We start from the raw sequence: 22,449 nt of genomic DNA, 5'->3' as shown, positions 1-22,449 counted from the left end.
CGTAATGTCATCGATCGTTCCTGTTCTCTTTGCTATTTTATTTTCTGCGGATTGTTGACGTTTCCGGGCCAATGCGCCCGATTTCTGCGGAATTTTATTAAATTGTACCTAATTGGTATTATGCTCTTATATACTTTGCTATATATATATTAACATTTCCCTCCTGCTACCTAATGCACGCCTGCACAGCATTCAGTTATAGTAAAATTATCTGTATCGGCCGTACTTTTGTCCATCAGTTTATCTTTGATGATCTTCAGAATTATACTGTTTTTACCTGTATTTTCATGGCACGAATATTTTTATGTATCGAATGATTTCCCAAGTATTAGTGTCTCCAAATTCCTATAATTTACAGCTTCTTCCAAAGTACCGGTAATGCAGCTTAATTTATTGCAGCTCCAATTTGTCCTGCGATGCTTATGTCAACAATCTTGGCTAGAGGTGTTTTCAAACCATAAATGATTTCTAATTGTATTCGCCCATCGCTATGGGAATGTCGATCTATCCAAACTTGTCAACCTATTTTGTTTTCTTGATAAATAACTTGTTTCTGATTAATTGAATAAATTAGAAAATAAGCTTCTCTCTCCTCTCGTTATGAATTCTATCGAGTACGCCAGTTGTGAAACATTTTTTTATTAATTACATCTTATATTAAATATGTTCACTATAACCTTAATTTATAAATGAATTTATTACTACTGTTCTCCTGTACTTGCATCAATACGGGTATTGGTACGGGATTAGTATGTATTTTAATATAAATTTAATATGTAGGCATCAGTATGTATTTCCCAAATTGAAATAAAACTAAACTACTTACTAAGTTAAGAGTAACACTTGTACACTGTATAAGTTCGTTTGGTTTGGTTCTGATATTGGTTGAATTCTTATTCGATTGTAAATCAATCAGGTTTTGATCACAATCATTAATTCCTTAAGAGTAATATCGAAAATTTGCTTGAATAATTTGTTAAAATATGGACTTATTTTTTATTCATTTTCAATATATACACGTCATATGCCATATATTTCATGGATATATTGCTTGAGACAATCCTAAAAAATAAATTAAAATTAAATTTAATAGAAAATATTATTTTATTATTAATACTCTCGGTCATTTGAAAAGATTTATGAAAATACTAATAATTATTTAATTTTATGTTTTATCTTAGCAAGAGTGAAAAAATCATCACTACGTTAATCATTATATATGAGAAAATGAAACAATTTTTTTTTTAATGAAATCGATGTTTATTTCACTAACTGTTTGTATTGTTCCCTGAATTTCTACTTTTACATTTCATACGGCATTAAATATAACGCTATATAAGTAATTTCCCTTTCATTTAAGAAGAATTATTGTGGGAATATACTGAAACATTCTTAGTGAAAACGTATTTTCCTTTTTTAAATGTTAATTGTCTAAAATATTCATTTTGACTTTCATTATTCATTTTCAAAAGCCATATAAGGGTTACAGTTGGGGCCCTTGGGAAAGAATGCAATCTATTAACATCTATTATTATTTTAGTTTAATAGAATAATAGTCACATCTTAATATACAAATAATTTTCACTGTAACTGCAATAAAAAGAACTTGTTTCCTAAACTATATTAAATTTAATGTTACCGATTTTACACACTAGAGACTCTCAATTCTGACAATACATTGTAATTGTTATTAAAATAATATGACTATGTGTAATTTATTACAAAACGAATCATTATATTAATTCTCTGTGAATTTTGTATTTTCAAAAGAAAAATTGAGGAAACTCTAAATATTGACGATTTTCTATGAGAACGCTACCCTGTCGAAAATACAAACATATGACAATAGTACTATAGTTGATGAATTGCTCCATTCCTTCTCCTCTTGTAACTAATGGAAATATTGAATTCAAAGAAAAGATTTAAATGAAAAATAAGAATTCTAGTTGAAACATTGAAGAACGGAACGTTATGTTTAAAACGTCAGGGCGATAATAGTCGATTTTGACTTATCGTTTAGATATGCACAGAGGATTATACAGGAAAGTTGAAGCTCGATTTGTGACGAAAGATTTTGCAGAAATAATCTCTAGCTGGAGCGAAATATCGATATTTTTCTCGGTGGCTGACAGCCCCAGCTGAAACTGTAGGCACCTTAACTGAGCCGCTACATTATATTTTATATAAATATTTAGATATAAAAAGCCCATCCAATGATCGAGGCGATGGCTGCCGCGATTGCTCACAAGCAACCATGTGACATGTTCAATGAAATGTTTGGCGATGTTCAGTTCGAACCAAACCATACCTATTAATTGGAAGAATTAAAACTGGAAAAATGCTGAACTAAATATATCGAGTTAAAGGGAGATTATGTTGAGAGATAAAACCATTTTTTAACAAAAACATATCTTTTCATTCAAAAAGTTGCTGACTTATCAAACTACCCTCGTAACATATCTCAATTAATACTGCATACTCTAGCTGAACACCACTATTTTTAAAGCAAATAGCAAAGCTTTATTGAATATCCGAATATCATTTATACTTCAAATTATTACTATAATTATAATTTAAAATTACATGTTCATGTTATTACAAAACAAATTCCAATGACTGTTGGTAAACATCGATTAGTTCGTATATATTTACTTTCTCATTAGTGTATAAACCAGTTGGTGATATAAGTTATGTTTCATTATTTCATCATCTTATATATTTTACTTTACTTCGCTTGTAACGCTTTAAAATATACATCTTTCACTATTTTTACCTTTAATGAATTATTCGTTAATTTTTAGTTTGTTCTATTAACCTTGAGGAAAAAACTATCTAGACTTCGTAAAAATAACCGTAATTTTAATCATTTGTCTATATTAACTAACCTATATTGTTATCAAATTTTATTAATGATTTTAGCCTGTTGTTGAATTGTTTATACATTTCCTGTCGGCCTTTGTATAAATTATCACAAAATGAATAATTATTTTAACCTTTACGTAAATATTTAACACTTTTCCGTTAATGATTTTGAAATAATTAATAAAATTTCGGTTTGTTTAGATCTTTAATGAAATTGTGTTGAAATATATGCTTAGGAGCAGTCTATCAAATTAGTATGTATAAAAGTTCTTTCGATCCAGAAGTAATTGTTTATAAATAGACAACAGTTCTTCTCTTTTATTTAATCTATTTTATAAGAATTGTGAAATTGCTTTAAGGCCTTAATTTGTTTGTTGTTGTTTTAACATTAACAAGTTTGTGATTCCCAAACGCTTTTGTCAATATTTGTATATTGTTAACATATAGAGGAGGATAGACAAAATCACATTTTCTTACATATTGGCATCATGTTTTTCCAATGCTTCCATGTTTCCGTGAATTATGCGACGCGTATGTTTTGCTCAGTTTACAGGTCAAGTCTTGTAAGTCATATTTCAGTATATTATACAGTTTGTTCTGTTAGGGTTAAAACAACGATCAGTGAAATGTGTGAAAATAGCTGGATTGTTCAACCTTTCAGGAGCCAGCTCGGAATCCATGCTAATAACAGCATACACAAGGCATGGTCAAACATCATGGGCGAAGAGAAATAGTAGGCGAAACACAAAGTTAAACAACTAACAGATATCAATAAAAAAGAACAACAGTGGCCAACATAAAATGACCTAAACAACATTCATTTAGGTAATATGTTTCAATAAAAATGGTACGGCGGTAGCTCCACCAAAGCTAACATTCACGGAAGGGCTGTGATTACGAAACCCTTTATAACACAAGCCTTAGGTGTATGCTCCGAAAGATGTGATGTAGGTAACGATCATAAAACCTGGACACTGATGGTTGGATGATGTAATACGGTCCGATGAATAATCGTTTACATTATTTTCTACAAACGGTCGGGTTTATGTACGGTGAAGCCCAAAGGAACATACGATGCGGATTGCCTGCTTGTTACAGTCAAGCATGAGGAAGTTCCGTTGTGGTTTGGGCAGCTATATAGTGACATTCAGTTAGTCATCTCATTCACATCACTGGCTAGATTACCGCGATTACACACAGCAATAAAGATTTAGTCTTGGTTTGAGGAGCATGAGAATATCATCGAACCTCTTCTCTGACCAGCGCAATCGCCAGACCTTAACGTAATTGAACCATTAAGGGGAGTTTTGGAGCAGAGAGTGGTAAGTAGATTTCCATCTCCAACATCATTGGTGAAATTGCCGGATATGTTGGTACAAGAATGGGGCAACATTCCGTTGGAAGCTATTCAGACTCTCTACGAATCTATTCTGCGAAAAATTACGGCTATTCAAAAAAATGGTGGCTGAATATCCTGTTAACAAATAAATATTGTGTATATATATCAGGTGTTCATAATATTTTGTCTATACCCTGTATATATGCTCAGTTACAAGAAAGTTGCGTCTGATTTTTTGTATCTAATAGTTTAATATCGATTTTAAATTGTAGAATTCAAATTTTACTATAAATTATTTTTATTTTTGCAAAGAAATAGCAGATGTTGAATCTTCCAAATAGCTTGTTGGTGCTATTTGCAGTCAAATCATACATATTCAAATTGTCCTAAAAATCCTAATTTTGTTATTCGGATTACTAATTAACTAAAATTTACAGATGTCACTGGTTTTGCATTAGAAAACTGTTATGTATTTCAAGATGTTTCCAAAAAACCGTATGATTACATCAACTATCGATAACATTTAAAAAAAGAGCATTAATTAATAGTTTTTATAAACGTAAAATTATTAACTTATGAATAAAGGCAGTAGAGACACCAAGTGGAGATAATATTTATTTCTCCGAAATTAATGATTATTATATAATTAATGAATTTTCATTGACATTATATAATTAATTACATATATAATCGTTTATATCGCAGCTACTATAGTTTTAACATTAGTTGCGAAATGTTTTAAAGAATGGTTTGGTAATTAGCCGTTCCGAATTTTTTTGAATATTGTTCGTTGACATTTCTTCACGCTTGACCGTCCGTGACAATGGCTCCGCACTTACGAGGCTTATTCTCCGTTTGCTTAGATTTTCCTTAATTTATTTAGAATGTCTTTTTAATAATTACTGTTAAACTTAAACCTAACCACCTAACTCCAAACTTTTCACAACGACAGGAATTGTTTAAAATACAATTGACTTCTAAATACATGATGGTTTTTGAGATTCTTTTTTAGTACTTTAACAAATTCTTTTTTATTCAAATAAAATGCAACATGATTCAAGTGATTATTATCGATTAAAAGTTGTTAAGTGACTATATTGTATTATTTTTTTTGTGAATTATAATTAATGGCTATTATTACAGGCTATTAATATTAATTAGCGTTTAAAATTAGCGTAGCATTAAAATAATTGATGATGTTGTAAAGTTAATAATTGTATTTAATGTACTTAATCTGCTTGAAAAACTTTCCTTTTTAGTATCCAGTTATGTTTGGAATTTGTTTTTATTAAAAATATTCTCCTATTGTGCTGGATTTTCTTGATCTGTTAGGATCTAACAGGTTACTACTAAGATGCCTTGGCTAAATCACTGCCCCTATTCGTTGTTAAGAGTAATAGTTTCGCGAAAAAACATTTTTAACGGAATATTATATTGCAAAGCTCTAAGTACTAATGTCTAAAAAAATGTCTGTAAATTAATGTCTAAAAACTTTTAAAATAGTGTTTTTTAATCAGAGGTAAATTTTGTTTTATTTCTGTGTTTCTCTGTACTTTTATTTATAGATCTGACTTTTTCCTTTTGTACAGTAGGTGTCATTACGTTTAATAAAGTGTATTTAAACATTTTTATCAGTTATAATAAGTTATCATAATATAGATATTCATTAATTTTAGATTTATTTGAACTTAATCATTTTAAATTAATTTCATTGACAAATACCAATGCCATCAGTGCAGACAACAATTCAGAGACTTTCAAAACCCGGCAGGACTAAGAGAAGTTTAAGCCCAACCCCTGTATAACATTAATAAATGAACTAATAAAGGAATATCAAATAGGTAAAGCAGGACTACATATAGGGTGTAAAATTATTGAAAAATAAATATGTTAGTTGGAACTTTCGCAAGTGATGTAATAATAATAACTACAGAACACCAAAATAATACAGAAAATCTTAAACAGTTGGAATATGATATTATGAGAATATGGAAACATAATGAGTAAAAGCAGAACGAAAACCATGGTGATTGCATATTAGCAGTTCAATTGATGGTGCAAAACTAGAACGAATAAATGCATCTAAATATCTTGGTATCAAAGAAATATACGGACCAACCCTAACTTTTGGTTGACGAGACGTGGGTATTACCAAAAAGACATAAAAATAAGATGCAAGCAACAGGAATGAAATACCTCAGAAGGATCAGAGGTGTAACAAATATGGACAGACATAAAAAAGATATCAATATTGAATCAATATAACAACAGATAGAAAGGAGGCAACTCAATTAGTGGGTAAGTCTCACCTGCGCATGAAAGACGCAATAGGAGTTAAAAGAATATGGGAACCAAAGACGGAGAGAAAAGCTATCAGAGATATGCTTCAAAAAAGAGGAAAGACCTCACCGAAGCAGGAAAATTGACTCGACAAAAAGATTTAGTTACGCATCGTTTTATCGTCCGGTGGCTCTTTTCTTTCAACACCTACCATTTTACACCTTTTGCGTCTAATTTCTATTCCTTCAATTCCTTTTTCAGTCTACCAACCTCTAGAAAATCAAGCACAATTTCAAGAACTTCTTTAATAAAAACACAGGAATACGTTTACGACAATTTATTACTGAAAAAAAATTATAAAAATTAAAAATACTGTATTAGTTGGTGTGCTTTTTAAAGTCAGTGCTGCTTTTTTGCAATTAAATTAGTAATAAGGGCTTGTAGTTGATATACTTAGTTGTTATCTCTAATCGGATTCCAATTGTAATCTGTTTCTGTATTTGTTTTTAATGTACATACATGGACATATGCACATACCTACGAACCCCAGGGGTCCGCTGACCACAGGTTAAGAAACACTGCTCTAGGACATTGTTTTGAATTGATAGAGGCTATCATTCCAAAAATTTATTCAACAACTGTGAGATAAGGAAAATGTTTAAGATATTGTTTTAAAGGAGACAAAATATAATTCGAAAAACAAGTAACTCGTTTACATTTTATTTCAATCGCAGTTAGCTGCGAGATTCAATTTAATTCAACCGTGGTTCATCGTTAGTCGTTCAAATAAAACGTCCACATAAAAAATCTGTTTTCATTCCATGTTGTGCACGTTAAAAGCTTTCTCATTATTTTCCTTAACAAGGCCAGTTGTCGAATAAATTCTTTCGTCTTTATGGTCGACTACTTTAAACATTATGCCAACGGAGGAACCCCGACCCGATGTTGTTGTTTACGTCTCTTTTTTGTCGTTTCTGTGAACGGACACAAAAGCCGTTCTCCTAAACTATTTCAACGTTTCGTCTTTTTGATGAGAGTCGGCCGTCGAACATTACACAAACCCCGGCTTCCGGGATATACACCTTTTGGACCGTCGCCAAAGAGTTAAAAATAAAAACGTTCCGAAACTTTGACGGGATAGCGCCTCGGATAAAAACCAGCGCCTTCGAACGCGAAGAAATCGGAAAGACGAGGGGATAAGGGGACGGTGGTTGGTTGTCGGATCATCGTCGGTATCAGCTGATGGAATGTTGCTAGCGCTGTCGTAAAATCCAGCAGGAAGAGGTGCAGATGTTGGCCAGCACAGAGGAAAATAGTTCTAGTTCAGATTATATCGATTTGTTCTTGTATCCTGTTTTCATTTTATGGTGTTGAGGACTTTCAATTAAAATCGAAAATTTGTTGTTATTTTATTTCAACGAGAAAACCAAATTGAATGTTGAAAACTACGAAAACATGGCAGCAAAACATAAAGGTTGAAAGGAGAAATATTGGAAAATTAAATTAAATAAAATTTAACCAAAGTTTGCGAGATTTAACAAACGGCAAGGAGCAGACTATTCGCTCCGTAAAGCTACTAAAAATGCTAAACGATGTTTGCACGGTCCACTTATAAAAGAACTATAGTCCTACCAATAAAACAGTCAATATACCTGTTAGATAACGTCGAATATACTGCCAAATGCAGTTTGTAAAAATGTAAAATTCATTTTAAACCCAAAGTAGATTTTCCGTCTCATATGACCCTAGTTAATAGTTGTTATATATGTAAAAGTGCTACGTAAAGTGTAATTGACTTTCAAACAAATTTGGTTTGGAAACTTATTGAATAATCTAGATAATCTAACTAAGAAGCTCCTTATTTATCATGCAAATATATAAAAGTTAACATACTCGTAGACTTTTTACTTTTTCAAACATAAAGCCTCTCATTCGAAATATTTCAAATTAATAATTAAAGATTTAATAAATTAAATATTTTTACAAAAAAAAATTAATCGACTTCAAATAAGGAACTCATTAAAAAGTAAAAAATAATCATACCTAGATTTTTAACACAAAAAAATACGTTTTAAAATAAAATATGTACATAATAATCCTTAAATAAATAAATAAACAAAAACCTTATTTAACCTATCTACTACACGTATTTTATATTCTACTATATACAGAAAATTTAGCTTAATACCTGCCTAAACCTATTTATCTATTTACAATATTATTTTGAAATACTACCAACTGATCACTTTGAAGTCGGTGCCGAACCCAAACAGTTATATGAAATTAGATTTCTTTTGTTCCTAATTTAATTTTATGTGTATAACACAAAATTATAATATTATTTTTGTATTGTTTGAGGGCTCGGCAGCGACTTCAAACTAACTCCTAACGAGAGACGAAATTATACATTTTACCAACTTAATGCAGAAGTTCCACTAAAACATGTCCAAATTTTGTGGAAGAAGAGGTACCGACTGTCACTCTGAAAATCTCTTGATCGTAAAGAGACATGAGGAGAAACTTTAATAACACTTGGGCAGGACACAGACTCAAAAGAATCAAACCATTAAATCTTGGAATCTAAATTAACGGCCGGTGGGTTCTTTTGCGTGGAGTTTTTTGGGTTTTAGAATGCTGTACATAAAAAATATTGTATTCACTAACAAATGAAGAATAACACACTGATTGAATGAAGTGACACTGATCAAGAACAAAAATAATCTTGTGCGTCGTTTTGGCACTGTGGATGAGACTTGAATCTATAATCCTGAATAACAAGAGCACGATAAATTGTCCAAGAAGGCACTATTAGTAGTTTTTGTTATTAATTTTGTTCGTGGTTCATTCCTTCAAACTAGTAAAGTAATAATTTTACCTTTATATCATTTTAAGGCAGTTTTATTTAAAAATCGGTAAAAATGTACCCCGTTTACTGAAAAAAAGATGATTCTTCATCAAGACAAGACGTCAACACTAAACGCACCCCTTTAGAAACCTCTGAAGAAATTCGTAATCAAAATTAAAACTGTTATTTAGTATAAAACTTTACTATTCTTATTAGGTGTCCAAAGGTATGGTTGTCATCTAAATGTAAATTATTATTGTTATAGTAAATTATTAATCATTAAGTTAATTAGTATTATTAATCATTAAGTTAATTAGTATTATTGAGCTAATGTTTTTAGTTAATTTTCAAGTTTCTAAAATTCATATGATTTCATAAAGAATAATTAGTTTCGGTTCTTATCTGATTTATTACAAATGAGATAATGCACATATTTCGTAGCATACGATGTTGAACGATCCATTTCTATGCTGAGATTTTATGCCTCATTGTTTCTGTTCATTTCAAATCGAAAAGCGCAAAAAAATCGATTTTTTATCGAGTCGCTATGGAATCAGGCAAAAATAGACCGAGAAACAAAAGGAACTTATTTTTGAGAAGCGGGCCGTGACTGGAACAATGGCAATCGCGTAAAACGTCATCGGCCAAGGTGGGAGTGGCTGACAGAGTTACATCGCCGTTACATCAGAGAAAAATTGAAAGAATCGAACACATTTTACTGGGGAGAGAATGATTTTAAATTACTTAATGGGCGACGTAACAACCATTCAATGATACTTTGAACATTTGTTTCTTATTTTTGACATATGTTCTGATTCAATATAAAACTGTTGGAATTAAAAATCAACTAACTGCAAATAGCTTTCAACATTGACATTTAGATTATTATTGAAAATATAGGAAATGAGATAATACGTATGTCAACTCAAAGATATTAATCTTACATTATTTTTAAAATTCACAGAATTGCATGTTGGAAATAATTAAATGTAATCTGTAAATAGAAATAGGACAAATATTAATCATCGTTTGTACATAAGAGTATCTCTCTATAAAGAAAATTAGACATGGATAGTATATGGTTATTAATCGAATTAGGTATATGGTAGCCATAAAGAATGACTCTACAACTATCATAATATCGAAACAATATTGCGTGGAGCTCAATTTTATCTTTACCAATGTAGCGACCTTGAGGCATGTCGAATTTTACATCGTGGAATAACGGTCTACTGCGGGGTGCCAGCAGCGTCAACTAGAACCCGACAACGAATAGCTGGCGGCAACCCCGAGACGTTTATCTCGGATGTTATTGAAGGGTATTTCGGTCATTCAATGCTGAACCCTCGTTTGGTTTAGACGTGCCACCATCGACTGCCCAAGCCTCGTCTACAGGTAACACCGCTGCCATCCGTTTTATCATTTGTATTTTTCACATTTTTATATAGCCAATAAATAACGGTCACATAATGTAAACACCATTGTTTCATTTCGTTTTACCTCCATTCACCGAGCCACATCATTTACCCTAAACTATGTTGCTGGTTTAGCAGTGATGAAATCAAAGAACTATTTCTTCGGTATTTAGAAACTGTGAAAAGCAAATCATACTGCGTTGATCCGAACAAGTGGTGTTAATAAGAAGTTATGTCTAGTAAGTACGCTTACTAGACACTACTACTTACTACGTACTTACTCAGCATTACTCGGAGGTAGTATGCAGTCAGATAGTATAAAAGGTCATGACTCCTACGCCCTTACATCTATTCATCTTTCCCCGTATGCTATAACCTTGACCTTAACCAATTTACTGTTGTAGCGACCTTGAGGCATGTCGAATTTTACATCGTGGAATAACGATCTACTGTTGAACACGGGCGAGATGCCAGCAGCGCCAACTAGAACCCGATAACGAATAGCTGGCGGCAACCCCGATACATTTATCTGGGATGTTATTGAAGGGTATTGCGAGTCATTCAGTGCTCAACCATCGTTTGGTTTGGACGTGCCACCATCGACTGCCCAAGCCTCGTCTTCAGGTAACTCCGCTGCCATCCGTTTTATCATTTGTATTTTTCACATTTTTATATAGCCTATAAAAAACGGTCACATAATGTAAACACCACTGTTTCATTTCATTCACCGAGCCACATCATTTACCCTAAACCAAATTATTCACCATGAGTGTATTAAGTCTCAGAAACAAATATATCATACCTACATAATTTTAGCCAGTATTTTACTATGTACCTTACACACAGTTACTGCACTTGCTTTCGTTATAACTGTTTAAACCTTTGTATTGATATATTGCCTTTCTTATACATGTGTTATTCGAGTTTATTCATTATATCCGTTTTTTATTAGATATATAATTCCTCAAGATCTCACAGGCAGTTTCACATATCTGACAAATATCATCATCAACCCATAGCCGCTATTCAACACTTTACTGTTTACAATACAGTGTTAATATTTTCGAGATGTTATCATTATATTTTTATTCGGGAGATTGGCATCAATACAGAACGAATCCATTTGTTCCTCATTTGATAAGTATATTCCAGTTGATCAAGTATACACTGGTTCAATAGACATTTTCTCTTCATTTCTAGCTACAGTTTCAAAGAAAAACGAAGACATTTAATCCAGCCGTGTATCATAATTTTCTAAAGAACCCGATTTTAGTCCATCAAATGAATCAAATCTCAAAATTCAAATTTGAAAAGTTGGTACCGTACCAATTTTTTAAAACAATATTTCATAATAATATTTTGTTTGGAGATGCAATGACTCAGACTGGCCAGTCAGCATTTAGTCGACAAACATGCACCTGGTCGTGCATTTCGTCGTAGAAAAACATGTTATATTAGCATTTAAGATGTTAAATAATTAAACATTGTAAAGATTCATCTATCGTTACGTAAAAAATAACAGAGCAATTCATAACGAAAGATTCATGCTTTAAAAATAAATAGTTTTGATTACATATAGAATTTTAGGGTAAATGATGTGGCTCGGTGAATGGAGGTAAAACGAAATGAAACAGTGGTGTTTACATTATGTGACCGTTGTTTATTGGCTATATAAAAAAATGTGAAAAATACAATTAGATAAAACGGATGGCAGGATAAAACTGAATTTGTTAGTATTTCGTTCTTTTAAGAATGAGGAAGACTTGAAGCTATTTTAACGAAAATAAATCTTGTGCCAAATATATTCGAAAATCAAAACAATTGTCGTAAAATCAACCAACATCGGCCCAATTTACTTGTTTATTTAGATTCCAGCGTACGTAATAGAACGCAATATACTCCGTTATATAAATATAATCGTCGTGAGGATCAAGCTGCACGCTGTAGCCACGCGAAATGTCTTTGAATTAACACCAGATGGCCCGTCAGATCGAACAACATGTGGTAAATTGTTTGGCCCCGGTGTTGTTTACTCTTCTTGTATCGCGTTTCATTCCATCATGCGCGTCAGACCCGGCTAGAAAATGTGTATTTACTTCTCGGTATTGTTTACTGTTTATAATTAGTAAGACTTAAGTTTAATGTAGGAGATAACGTAAGGTGTTTTTTAAATTACCTATATTTTTAATTAAGCAGAAGTTATTCACTTCAATTAAGTCCATGTATGGAGAGTTTTCCAAGTTTTGGTGATTCCAAATCCCAGTAGTGGACGCCTGAACAAGTGATTATTGCAATACGCTTTTGGTTTACCTCCACCATGAACAGCAAGCTTTAGTCCAGTTTACAGTAGGCTGTGTTCACAGCGATGATTATGTCGCGAACCCACAGACAGATGTTTTTCAATGCTTGAATATTTCTTAATTCTGATATCTTATGCCACTTTTGTAACCTTATAGCCTCCATTACAATACGTTTTCCGGAACTCCACTTAATTATCTTACGGCATGCTTCCAATAAAAGCGAAACTATTGTCAATCCAACGCCAACCTATCATCTTTTCTTGGAAAACATGTTTAATATCTTGACAAATAAATGGATTCCCTTTAATTGAATCAATTCGAAAGAAAGTAATCTATATTCTCTCCTCAATCCCACCGAATACGCTAGTTATGAAACATCTAAGGTTTAAAAAAATTATTTTATTTTAACATTGTGTTTATTTTACTTCAAAAAATTGCGACTTATTGAAGCGAGGGTACAAACTATAGTGCCAGCTCAATCAAATGAAAGCCATACGTCTTAACTTAACACATCATTTGGATTCCGGAGTGAAGTGATGGACCTATATTTCATTTACTGTCGCATATCGACGCAAAAATTCTGGTTTGTTAAGTTTAAACATAGCCAAACACTGCTTAGCACGATCAACCCATTCTTGTTTTTCGTAAACAGTGAGCAAACGCGACACACACTTTGATCAGAGCTTTCTCATAGTCAAATGATCATTCAATATAAAACCGGCACGTCCTTTTAATATCTTTACGATGTTAGCTATCTCACGTAATTTCACTTTTCGATCACTCAAAACGATTTTGTGGATTTTTTAAATGTTTTCTGGTGTTACCACCTAATTTGGACGTTCTCAGTGTCTGTACGACCACATTTGAAGTCATCAAACCAACGTTTTATTGTTGTTTCTGATGGAGCGGAGTCCTTATAACACTTTTCAAGTCATTGCTTCGCTTGAACGGTATTTTGTCCCATCAAGAAGCAGTGTAAAATTAAAACCCCAAATTGTTTTTGATCCATTGTTTTGAAAATAACAAAATTAGTGTCACTCTTAGCACATTAACTCACACATTTATGAGTAGAATCGCATGAAATTTTAACAGCATTTTTAAGGTTAGCACTAACTGAAAAAGCGGTGAATGCAAGAGAACTAGCGCCATCTATGTATTAGACCCGGGACTTTTCAGTCCATGTGTAAGACATCTGCTGAAAGGCAAAGTACAACAAAAATAATACAAGAAAAATTACTTCTGAAAGTCAATAATTCTTAAACATCGTCCGTGTCTTAAACATATCTGCGTTTATATTTCTTATGAACCATTATTGACATGTGACAATTAAATTCCATCTATGTCATAAGGTGTAGGTCTGTAAATAAATATTTAAGTTTTTTCAAAATTTGGAACTTAAAATAAATAAAAATTGTCAATTTTTGTTATTGATTCGACCAACTATTCAACGTTGGCTCTGATTGGACAGTGACCGGTCTTACTAAGCATGGCTACCGAGCACTGCCAAATCGGTCATTATTATTTATGAAGATATTGGCCATTCCATACTAATATAATTTAAAATCAACGTATTTTGAAGCTCTATTGGTTAGTTCTTTTTTTTAGAATGAGCTCCTTATTATGATGATGCAACATGAGCTTAACAGAGATATTTAGACAATCGGTATACCAATGATGGCCGCCAAGTAGTCTACTGTACTTTCTACTTTACAGCTTCTAGCTTTGGTATGTCTCTGCTGTATTCCTTGAAAAGAGACCAGCGACAACAAATAATATGATATATTAATTATTCTAGCTACCGTGTAAGTAAATAAAGTAACTAATTTCTATTGTGTTTTTAGTTTGTTCATTTGTTTTTATATAAAATATTTGTTGATATTGTATACGACAGTCTAGCTAATTCATATGCTATATCTAATATATGGACTTTCCGATGATTAAAATTGTACTGCATTGTGATTATTAGATTTTGAGCAGGATAAAATCGTAAAATTAATGGATCGTAAATAAAAGTAAAAAAGTGTTAGCATTGCGTATTCCTATGTTTCGAGAGAATATTATATATCTCAGAATCTCATTTGGTTAATTAAAATTAGCCATATGAGAACCGAAGATATTTAAACCACCGTATTTAAATTACGGAAGATATCTCATGTGTCAAAGCAACTTATTAGTCATAGTTTAGGCGAAATTGTAGTTATAAGAAAGAATTGACTGAATTTAATGACTCAAAATGCGGTTTTAAATAATTGCTTAGCCGTAATAGATGAGAGGTGACAATGGATGAAACATAAATTCGACGTTATATACCTAAATGTAACAAATGTGTCACAAAATGTTGGTTTTGGTGGTCCGATTTCATAAGTTGCATGTCTGTCTAGGATAGTCATCGGACTTAACCCGCAATAATTTTGTCGCAGACCTCCAGAAGGTGACTACATAGAAATATATTTATTTCAACTGAAGAAGTCGTACTGAACACAGATACTTCACAGATAATGACAATGGAAATATATTTGATAGTAAATTGTTCGTTATTGAGTCTTAATTATTAAAATAGTTTGTTAACTATATTAAAATTGTTTGTTAACAAATGATTTTAGCCTGGCACTTATCAAAAAATGGTCGAAATATATTCAACCTATGTTTGTAGTGTTAAAATAACCACAATACTAAATAAGATTAGAAAATACTAGCGCACAAACAAGCATGTTTTTCTCAGAACTCTCAGTAACGGTTTTTGTGTGGTTTTGACGGTGGCCACATCAGCTCTTATTTTTATTTTCAAATTTCGCATAATAACGACAGGTGGTATATACCAAAGTTAATATTATTTATTATTATATAAAAAACTTTACAAATGACTTTATTTTAATAAATCTTTCGCATTTTGGCATATTTTGGTTTATTCTCAATAAAATGTTATATTTTTATTATTCATGATACTGCTAGATTATTACATCAGAATGTTTGTGTTATATCTGTTATAATGTTTTTGCTTTATTCCAATGAATATGGTCCAAATATTGGCCACTATGACCTGGATGTAGCACTTTTTAATATTAAACGTTTTAAACTCCTGACATTTGATGGTTATCTATGAAAATTTCATTGAATTAGTAAAGCATACATATTCATATTCATTGAATAAACTCATCCAAGAGTAATCTATTTATTCCAACATTATTTTAACTTTTTAGGGCGATTTATTCTATATGTTGTAATTAATTATACCTAACAAGGATAATGGTGTAATATTATAGGTCATACAAAATAGTATATCTCTCTAAAAATACTTGATGATGCTAACACTAGCATGTCATTCTTTATGACCAAGTACAAACTTGCTGTGAATATTACATAGCTATTGCATTTCCTTTCATTATAACGGTTTAAAATATTGAATTGCATATAAAAAAAATTACATAACTTCATCTCACAAATTTTCAAATTTATTTCACTTTTTTATGTTTTCCGACGCAAATACCAATTATGGGGACTAGAGAGGCTCCGGAGCTATTAACATTTACACGACAATATGATTAAGTTCAGCAAAACATGTATCAAGCCCATGTTTCCAACAATATTTTCCCATAAATCAAAGTCACGAAGTTAAAATAACAAAATTATATCACCTAAAACTACTGTAATTTGTATGTTTATAATAGCAATGATACGGTAGTTTGGTACTTATGCTTTGCAACTTAGTACTATCCAGAAATCATCCGGGTCTATCACTGATAATTTTAATTTCTTTGTATGCATTCCATACAATCAGTTTGCAGCATTATCTTAGTTATAAGATGTAACTATTGTTCTTTTTGTCATATTTGTTATTTATGTTATAATTACAACACGTTTAAAATCATATTAATTCTACGAGAGTAATTTGATTTTTATTTTTAGCGCCTTATTTGTTATATGAACCAGGACAAATTTATCGTACTTGTCACCTTATAACATACTTTAACTTCGTATAAGCATAATAAGTTGCTGTTTTTTTAAATCTCATTTTTCGTAAATATTAGACCTGGGAAAAGGTTCATGGCGTTTTTCTCAATAGATAGCATCAATTACAATAAAGTTGTAGCAACCGCATATTCATCATTAGAAACCATAAATTGGCGGTATGCGTAAATTAGTAGTACCGCATTGATAACACAAGTTTACAAATTCGAGTTAATTTTTAGACCATCAGCTGTGGTTGTGTGCAAATGCAGAGACAACGTTGCAAAGTCGATTCAAAGTTTTATTGTTACGCTTGTAGATGTTATGTGTTCAGTAAATTATGATAAATGCACTCAAAGATTCGTATTTGCAACATTTTGGTTTTGCTGTAATAAACACGGACAAGCCATAGGTACCCAAATTATTTAAAACGCGTGCAGAACAAAGCTGTACAAGTGGTCACTTGGTGAAAATTGAACTTTTCATTCACTGTGCCAACCTTATAAGGAGAACAGAGAAATTATGTATATGATTGCTACTTTTGTTCTATGAATGTCTTCAGAGCTTCGTCTTCATCGCCGGTGAACATGACAAGACATTTAATATCGGGATTTGAATTTATTGAAACGAAAACACTGTTACAGGAACGGACACATGAAAATCACGCGATTTTACTGTTCTTCAAAAGAGAAAATGACATTTGTTTATGCAATAATATCAAAAGTTTGGTTCTAAGTACAGTTTGAAGGCGGCTTTACTCTATTTTGGAAATAAAAAACCATTCATTCCGATTGCTCACTCAGTACAAAGGAACGCTACCAGTGTGTATAACTTTTGCTAAGATCAAATACAGTGAGTATTAATGGTTTAGGGTTTCGGTGAATGGAGGTAAAACAAAATGAAACAGTAGTGTTTACATTATGTGACCGCTATTTATTGAACTAATATAAAAATGTGAAAATACAAGTGGTAAAAAAGAAGGCTGGCAGCGGTGTTGTCTAAACCAAACGATGGTCAGTTACTCAATGATCCAAAATACCCTTTAATAATCTCCCAGATAAACATCTCGGGGTTGCTAGCTATTCGTTATCTTGTTCTAGTTGGCGCTGATGGCACCCCGCCCGTGTTCAACATCTGGGATTATATTTCTGGGTATTTTTTAGACCGTTACCCCATGATGTAAAATTCCACATGCCTCAAGGTCGCTATAATGGAAAATATGTAGCTCTCTAAGGGTTGGAAAATACATACATTTTACTTAATTCTGCAATCTGGGTTTATGAAATTTTGCTGTTTTCTGTGTCTGTGGTACAGCCGTGCAGTTGATCATCATTATGTGAAGAATGTGTGGCCGAGTTGTACTCATTATGAGTCAGGGCAACAAAACATGGCCTCTGTACCACTTGTGAATCCATAAGACTTTTTTTGCCACCACTTCACTTCTTACCCAAATTGTTTCTGAAACTGTCATATGCAAAAATGAAAGACGGAACTTATCCGACCTAATGTTCGAAAACTAATGGCTGACGTAAATTTTACAAAATGTTGAATACCTGATGAGGCAACAGCATGGGTATCTTTTCAAAGTGTTGTTTACAACTTTCTCGGTAACTACAAATCTCCGGATTACAGGCTACGTGCCAAATTGTAATAAATTGTCATATTACAAAATTACCGCAAGATTGGAGCTCGAAAGTATCTCAAAATATGTTTTATGCAATGTCATCTTGATATGTATATCTCCTTGTTCATATATATATATATATATATATATATATATATATATATATATATATATATATATAGATATATACACCAAGATATAGCGAAAATCGAAAGGCAATACGAAGGATTTTGGGACGAAGACATGATGAACGATTACCGTTGGACCCTTATGCGTGAAACAGATCCCAAGCAGCATAAACACTCAGTTCAACCTCTGTCCATTTCTGAATCACACTTTTTAAATCAATAAAAGACTCGTTATGGTCGTTAATGGTAAAAAATAGTAAATAACTTAAGAAAACGGGCTGCTAATTTGTATTTGTATTCAGTATTATGCTAACTCACCTTGTAAACAGCTTTTAGTGATCAGATCCAAAATCGTGTATATTTGTGTAATTAGTGTACCATAAAAATCCGAAAAGCTTACGCCTGTCTCTCCTTTCTCTTTCCTTCTTTAGTTTTGATCTTAACTCCATTTTATTTCAGTTCTTCTGATTACTATATAACATTTTATATAACCGAAATAATTAGCACGTTCAATCGATAGTATTTCGGTATGCTGCGCGTGCCCACCCGAAATCAGAAGGCGCTATGTCTGATGAGCACACTGAATACCAACCAAAACCAACAATTGGTAAGTTTCTCAAGATGTTCGATGAGTTTCAGCAATCAATTTGTTTAAATCGGACAATAAAAGTAATTAATATCGAAAATGAAATTTTGAGCTTTCCACTATAACGAAGTAATACTAAATGTAAAGCTGTTACTTTATGTAGAGAAGTATAATAGTAATCGATTCTAATAAGTTGGGTTGTTAACAGTTGTTTACATTGATTTTTGGCATTTTCACCAATATATATGAATGCTAATGTGCTGATCAAAATACATATAAGCACCTAATATATTTGTTGAAATTGATATTCCACCTATGGGTTAAGTTTAGTTAGTATTTTATATAACCGAAATAATTAGCACGATCAACCAGTGTTTCTTCTCTTCATCTGAATTAGATTAATAACAATAAGTTTTTACCTTCAAGAAAAATCGTGCGCACGCTACAAACTTGGTAAATATACACATATCACAACCATCATATATTATCTCTTATATTTTAAAGTCACTGCGCCCGGCTTTTCATAATGACAGTTGTGTTTACCTGTTATGGCATACTTTTGTAGAAATAAATTAGCTGTTATGAGCTCGGACAGTGTTAGTCTCCTATTTTTATGAACTTGGACCATGTATTTTTCGATGCTGTTCGTTGTCGTCTTTTATTGACTATTGAAAATTTTCCAAAGCTTGGTTGAAAAGTTTGTTTGATAAATACTAGAATTTTTACGTTTCCAGCTTGATCAAATAATTGTTAGATGCGTTTAAATTTAAAATTTAATAAATATGTTTAAAGACAGCTGATTGTGCTTCATGACGATGTTTATTTATATTTTACAAAACCTTTGAAAATGCTCATATAGTAATTGAAATACGAGGTTTTCCCTGATTTATTCGCCAGACATTACACCTGTATAAACATAGCTGAACTTCTAAGTATATGTTTCGAAAGTACCTCTGAGGCGCTGATGTTTTACTTCCATTTTTTGATTCTACCTTTTTAGCTCAGTTAATCATGTAAGCTAATAAAATAATGAGAAAACAAATTCCGAGGTAAAAAACGAAAATAAAAAAAAATGTTGAATTAATTCACAATTTCTATAGGCCCTGATATGAAACTCGGTTTTTAATCATTTTCAGTAAATAGCTATTTACAATAGCGCTTACGATTTATTTTAAAAACAACCTAGAATTTCAACATTTAAAACTGTTTATTTTATGGTTAATTGTATAAAATTATGTAGTATTGTACTACGGCTGAAAAGGAATGCATGAATGAATGTTTATTTGCCAACAAAAGTAATCAGAACTGGTCAATTGTAACAGTGCTATTTTTGTTCAAGTAACCAACAACGATATTTTGAAACCGTTGAGTTTTCGACATAAAGAAGACAATGCTCTATAAAAAAAGACATTGAACTAGTAGTTTTAATCGGACGTGAAGTTTTTTCAGACTGCATCTGTTTTATTTTATTTAAATCGAAAACTGTGTTAATTTTGGTGTGATTTTCGAGGTCAAAATTTGCTATATATTGCACAATGATTCCCGATAAATAACGTGAAGCACATGAAATGGTTCCGTTCTTGAACTTTAAACTAATCGTTTCTTTTTTTTTGTTTTAGAATGGCATGCCCCTGTGGGAGGACCTCATTACCAAGGCCACAAAGCTGCATTCATCTCTAAAGTAAGTATATAAGTTATATTTTTGAGATATTTATTTTTAAATATTAAAACATTTATATCAAAAAATTCATAAAAGAATTATTTCAAATATATATATTATACAACGATAGTATATTGTAAAATAGAAAACTGTTACAAAGCATATCCGTTTCTCGAAGAGAGTGTTTACTTCCCTACTAATAAGTTAGGCTTATTAAAAAAATATTAATTTTTTCAACAAATCTCTTTTTTTACCAACGAGGGTGTATCTGGACCGGACCTACTGTTTAACGTAGCACTACAGTCGTCGGCATTAAGCCTGCCAACTTACCAACTTAGAGACCATCCCAGGAGAAATCCGGTCTTACCCAGCTCGGTTAAAGGCGTGACTGAAATGGTTATTCCATGTCTGATTTTCCATTGTTGCCTGTAAAGGCATTTACAATTACAGTCACAAACATAAGTACATCCCTTTCCCCAGCAGGATTCGAACCCGCGACTATTGCAACAGTAGGAGGACCGTCCTATCGCCTTGACCACTGCGCCAGTCAAGCAGGCTTTTTTGTTTTTAATCGTGAGAATAATAAACTTACAGGAAATAGATATTTTTATTGATTATTTGATCGATTTATGTTGGACCAATAACTTTTTTGGCAACCAAAATTTGAAAAAAGTTTTGAAATTTCGATTCTTCGAAAATTCTATATAGTCACAATCCATATTTTATTTTAGCCTTATATTTTCTATACAGATATAGCTACATATTTTAATACCGTGTCATCATCAGTGAATTGGTTAAAAAGTTTCATTCAATATAACACAGTACATATTTAAGGAGGAGTTATAAACAGTGTTCTAAAATGGTTGTATATTTTAGCTATGTATTTTTAGCAATTTAGCTATTTTTTGTTGCCTGTAGAAACCCATTTTCCAATAGAGATAAAAATGAGTTTCATCGCTTAAAATGATTTTGTTTGAAAAATCAGCACTCAATTGTTTCTTTATTATTCATTCAACGTACTCCCTTCTCTTAGCAACTGGAACTTGCAGCTTTTTCATAAGAGTAAGCTATTGGGTAACAGTGAATAAGAAATAATAATAACATGAATGTTAACATTTATTATTTAAATCATTACTAAACTGTATTTCACCGGACCGGAAATAATTAAGTTTTAATTATTTGTAATACATAGTCAATGGTGAAAATTCGTTGTTCTTTCGTGAATCATGAACACAAGGTTCAAGTTTGCTTTTATTAATTTACTTTCAACTTTCTCTAAAAATCAATACGCTTGTTGAACTATTATTATATTAGGTGCTTGAATTGTGCTGAATAAAAAATTGGTACAATTTATATTAATCAAAATCTGTTCCATTATTTTATACAACTTTTTCCCATCTTTCTGACAACGTGGCGATGCCGTATCAAAAGTACGAGGTTCCGATTCCGAGAAACTTCGATT

The 22,449-nt window shown here is 31.9% G+C and overlaps 1 protein-coding gene across 5 annotated transcripts in view; it reads left to right on the top strand.

The window, feature by feature from the left end:
* The window catches only part of mim (missing-in-metastasis), a 116,757-nt gene that overhangs the window by 34,184 nt on the left and 60,124 nt on the right, over positions 1 to 22,449 (top strand). For all 5 annotated transcript variants that reach the window (XM_076403263.1, XM_076403262.1, XM_076403261.1 and 2 more), the window contains exon 2: positions 20,947 to 21,008. In XM_076403263.1, the coding sequence (XP_076259378.1) occupies positions 20,947 to 21,008 (62 nt within the window). The remainder of the gene's footprint in view (positions 1 to 20,946; positions 21,009 to 22,449) is intronic.

Source organism: Rhynchophorus ferrugineus, unplaced genomic scaffold (genome assembly GCF_030347505.1).
Source record: "Rhynchophorus ferrugineus isolate W39M unplaced genomic scaffold, kcgeb_rfMv2 rfM4, whole genome shotgun sequence".
Taxonomy (NCBI): Eukaryota; Metazoa; Arthropoda; class Insecta; order Coleoptera; family Curculionidae; genus Rhynchophorus; species Rhynchophorus ferrugineus.
This window is presented reverse-complemented; position numbering and strand designations above follow the sequence as displayed.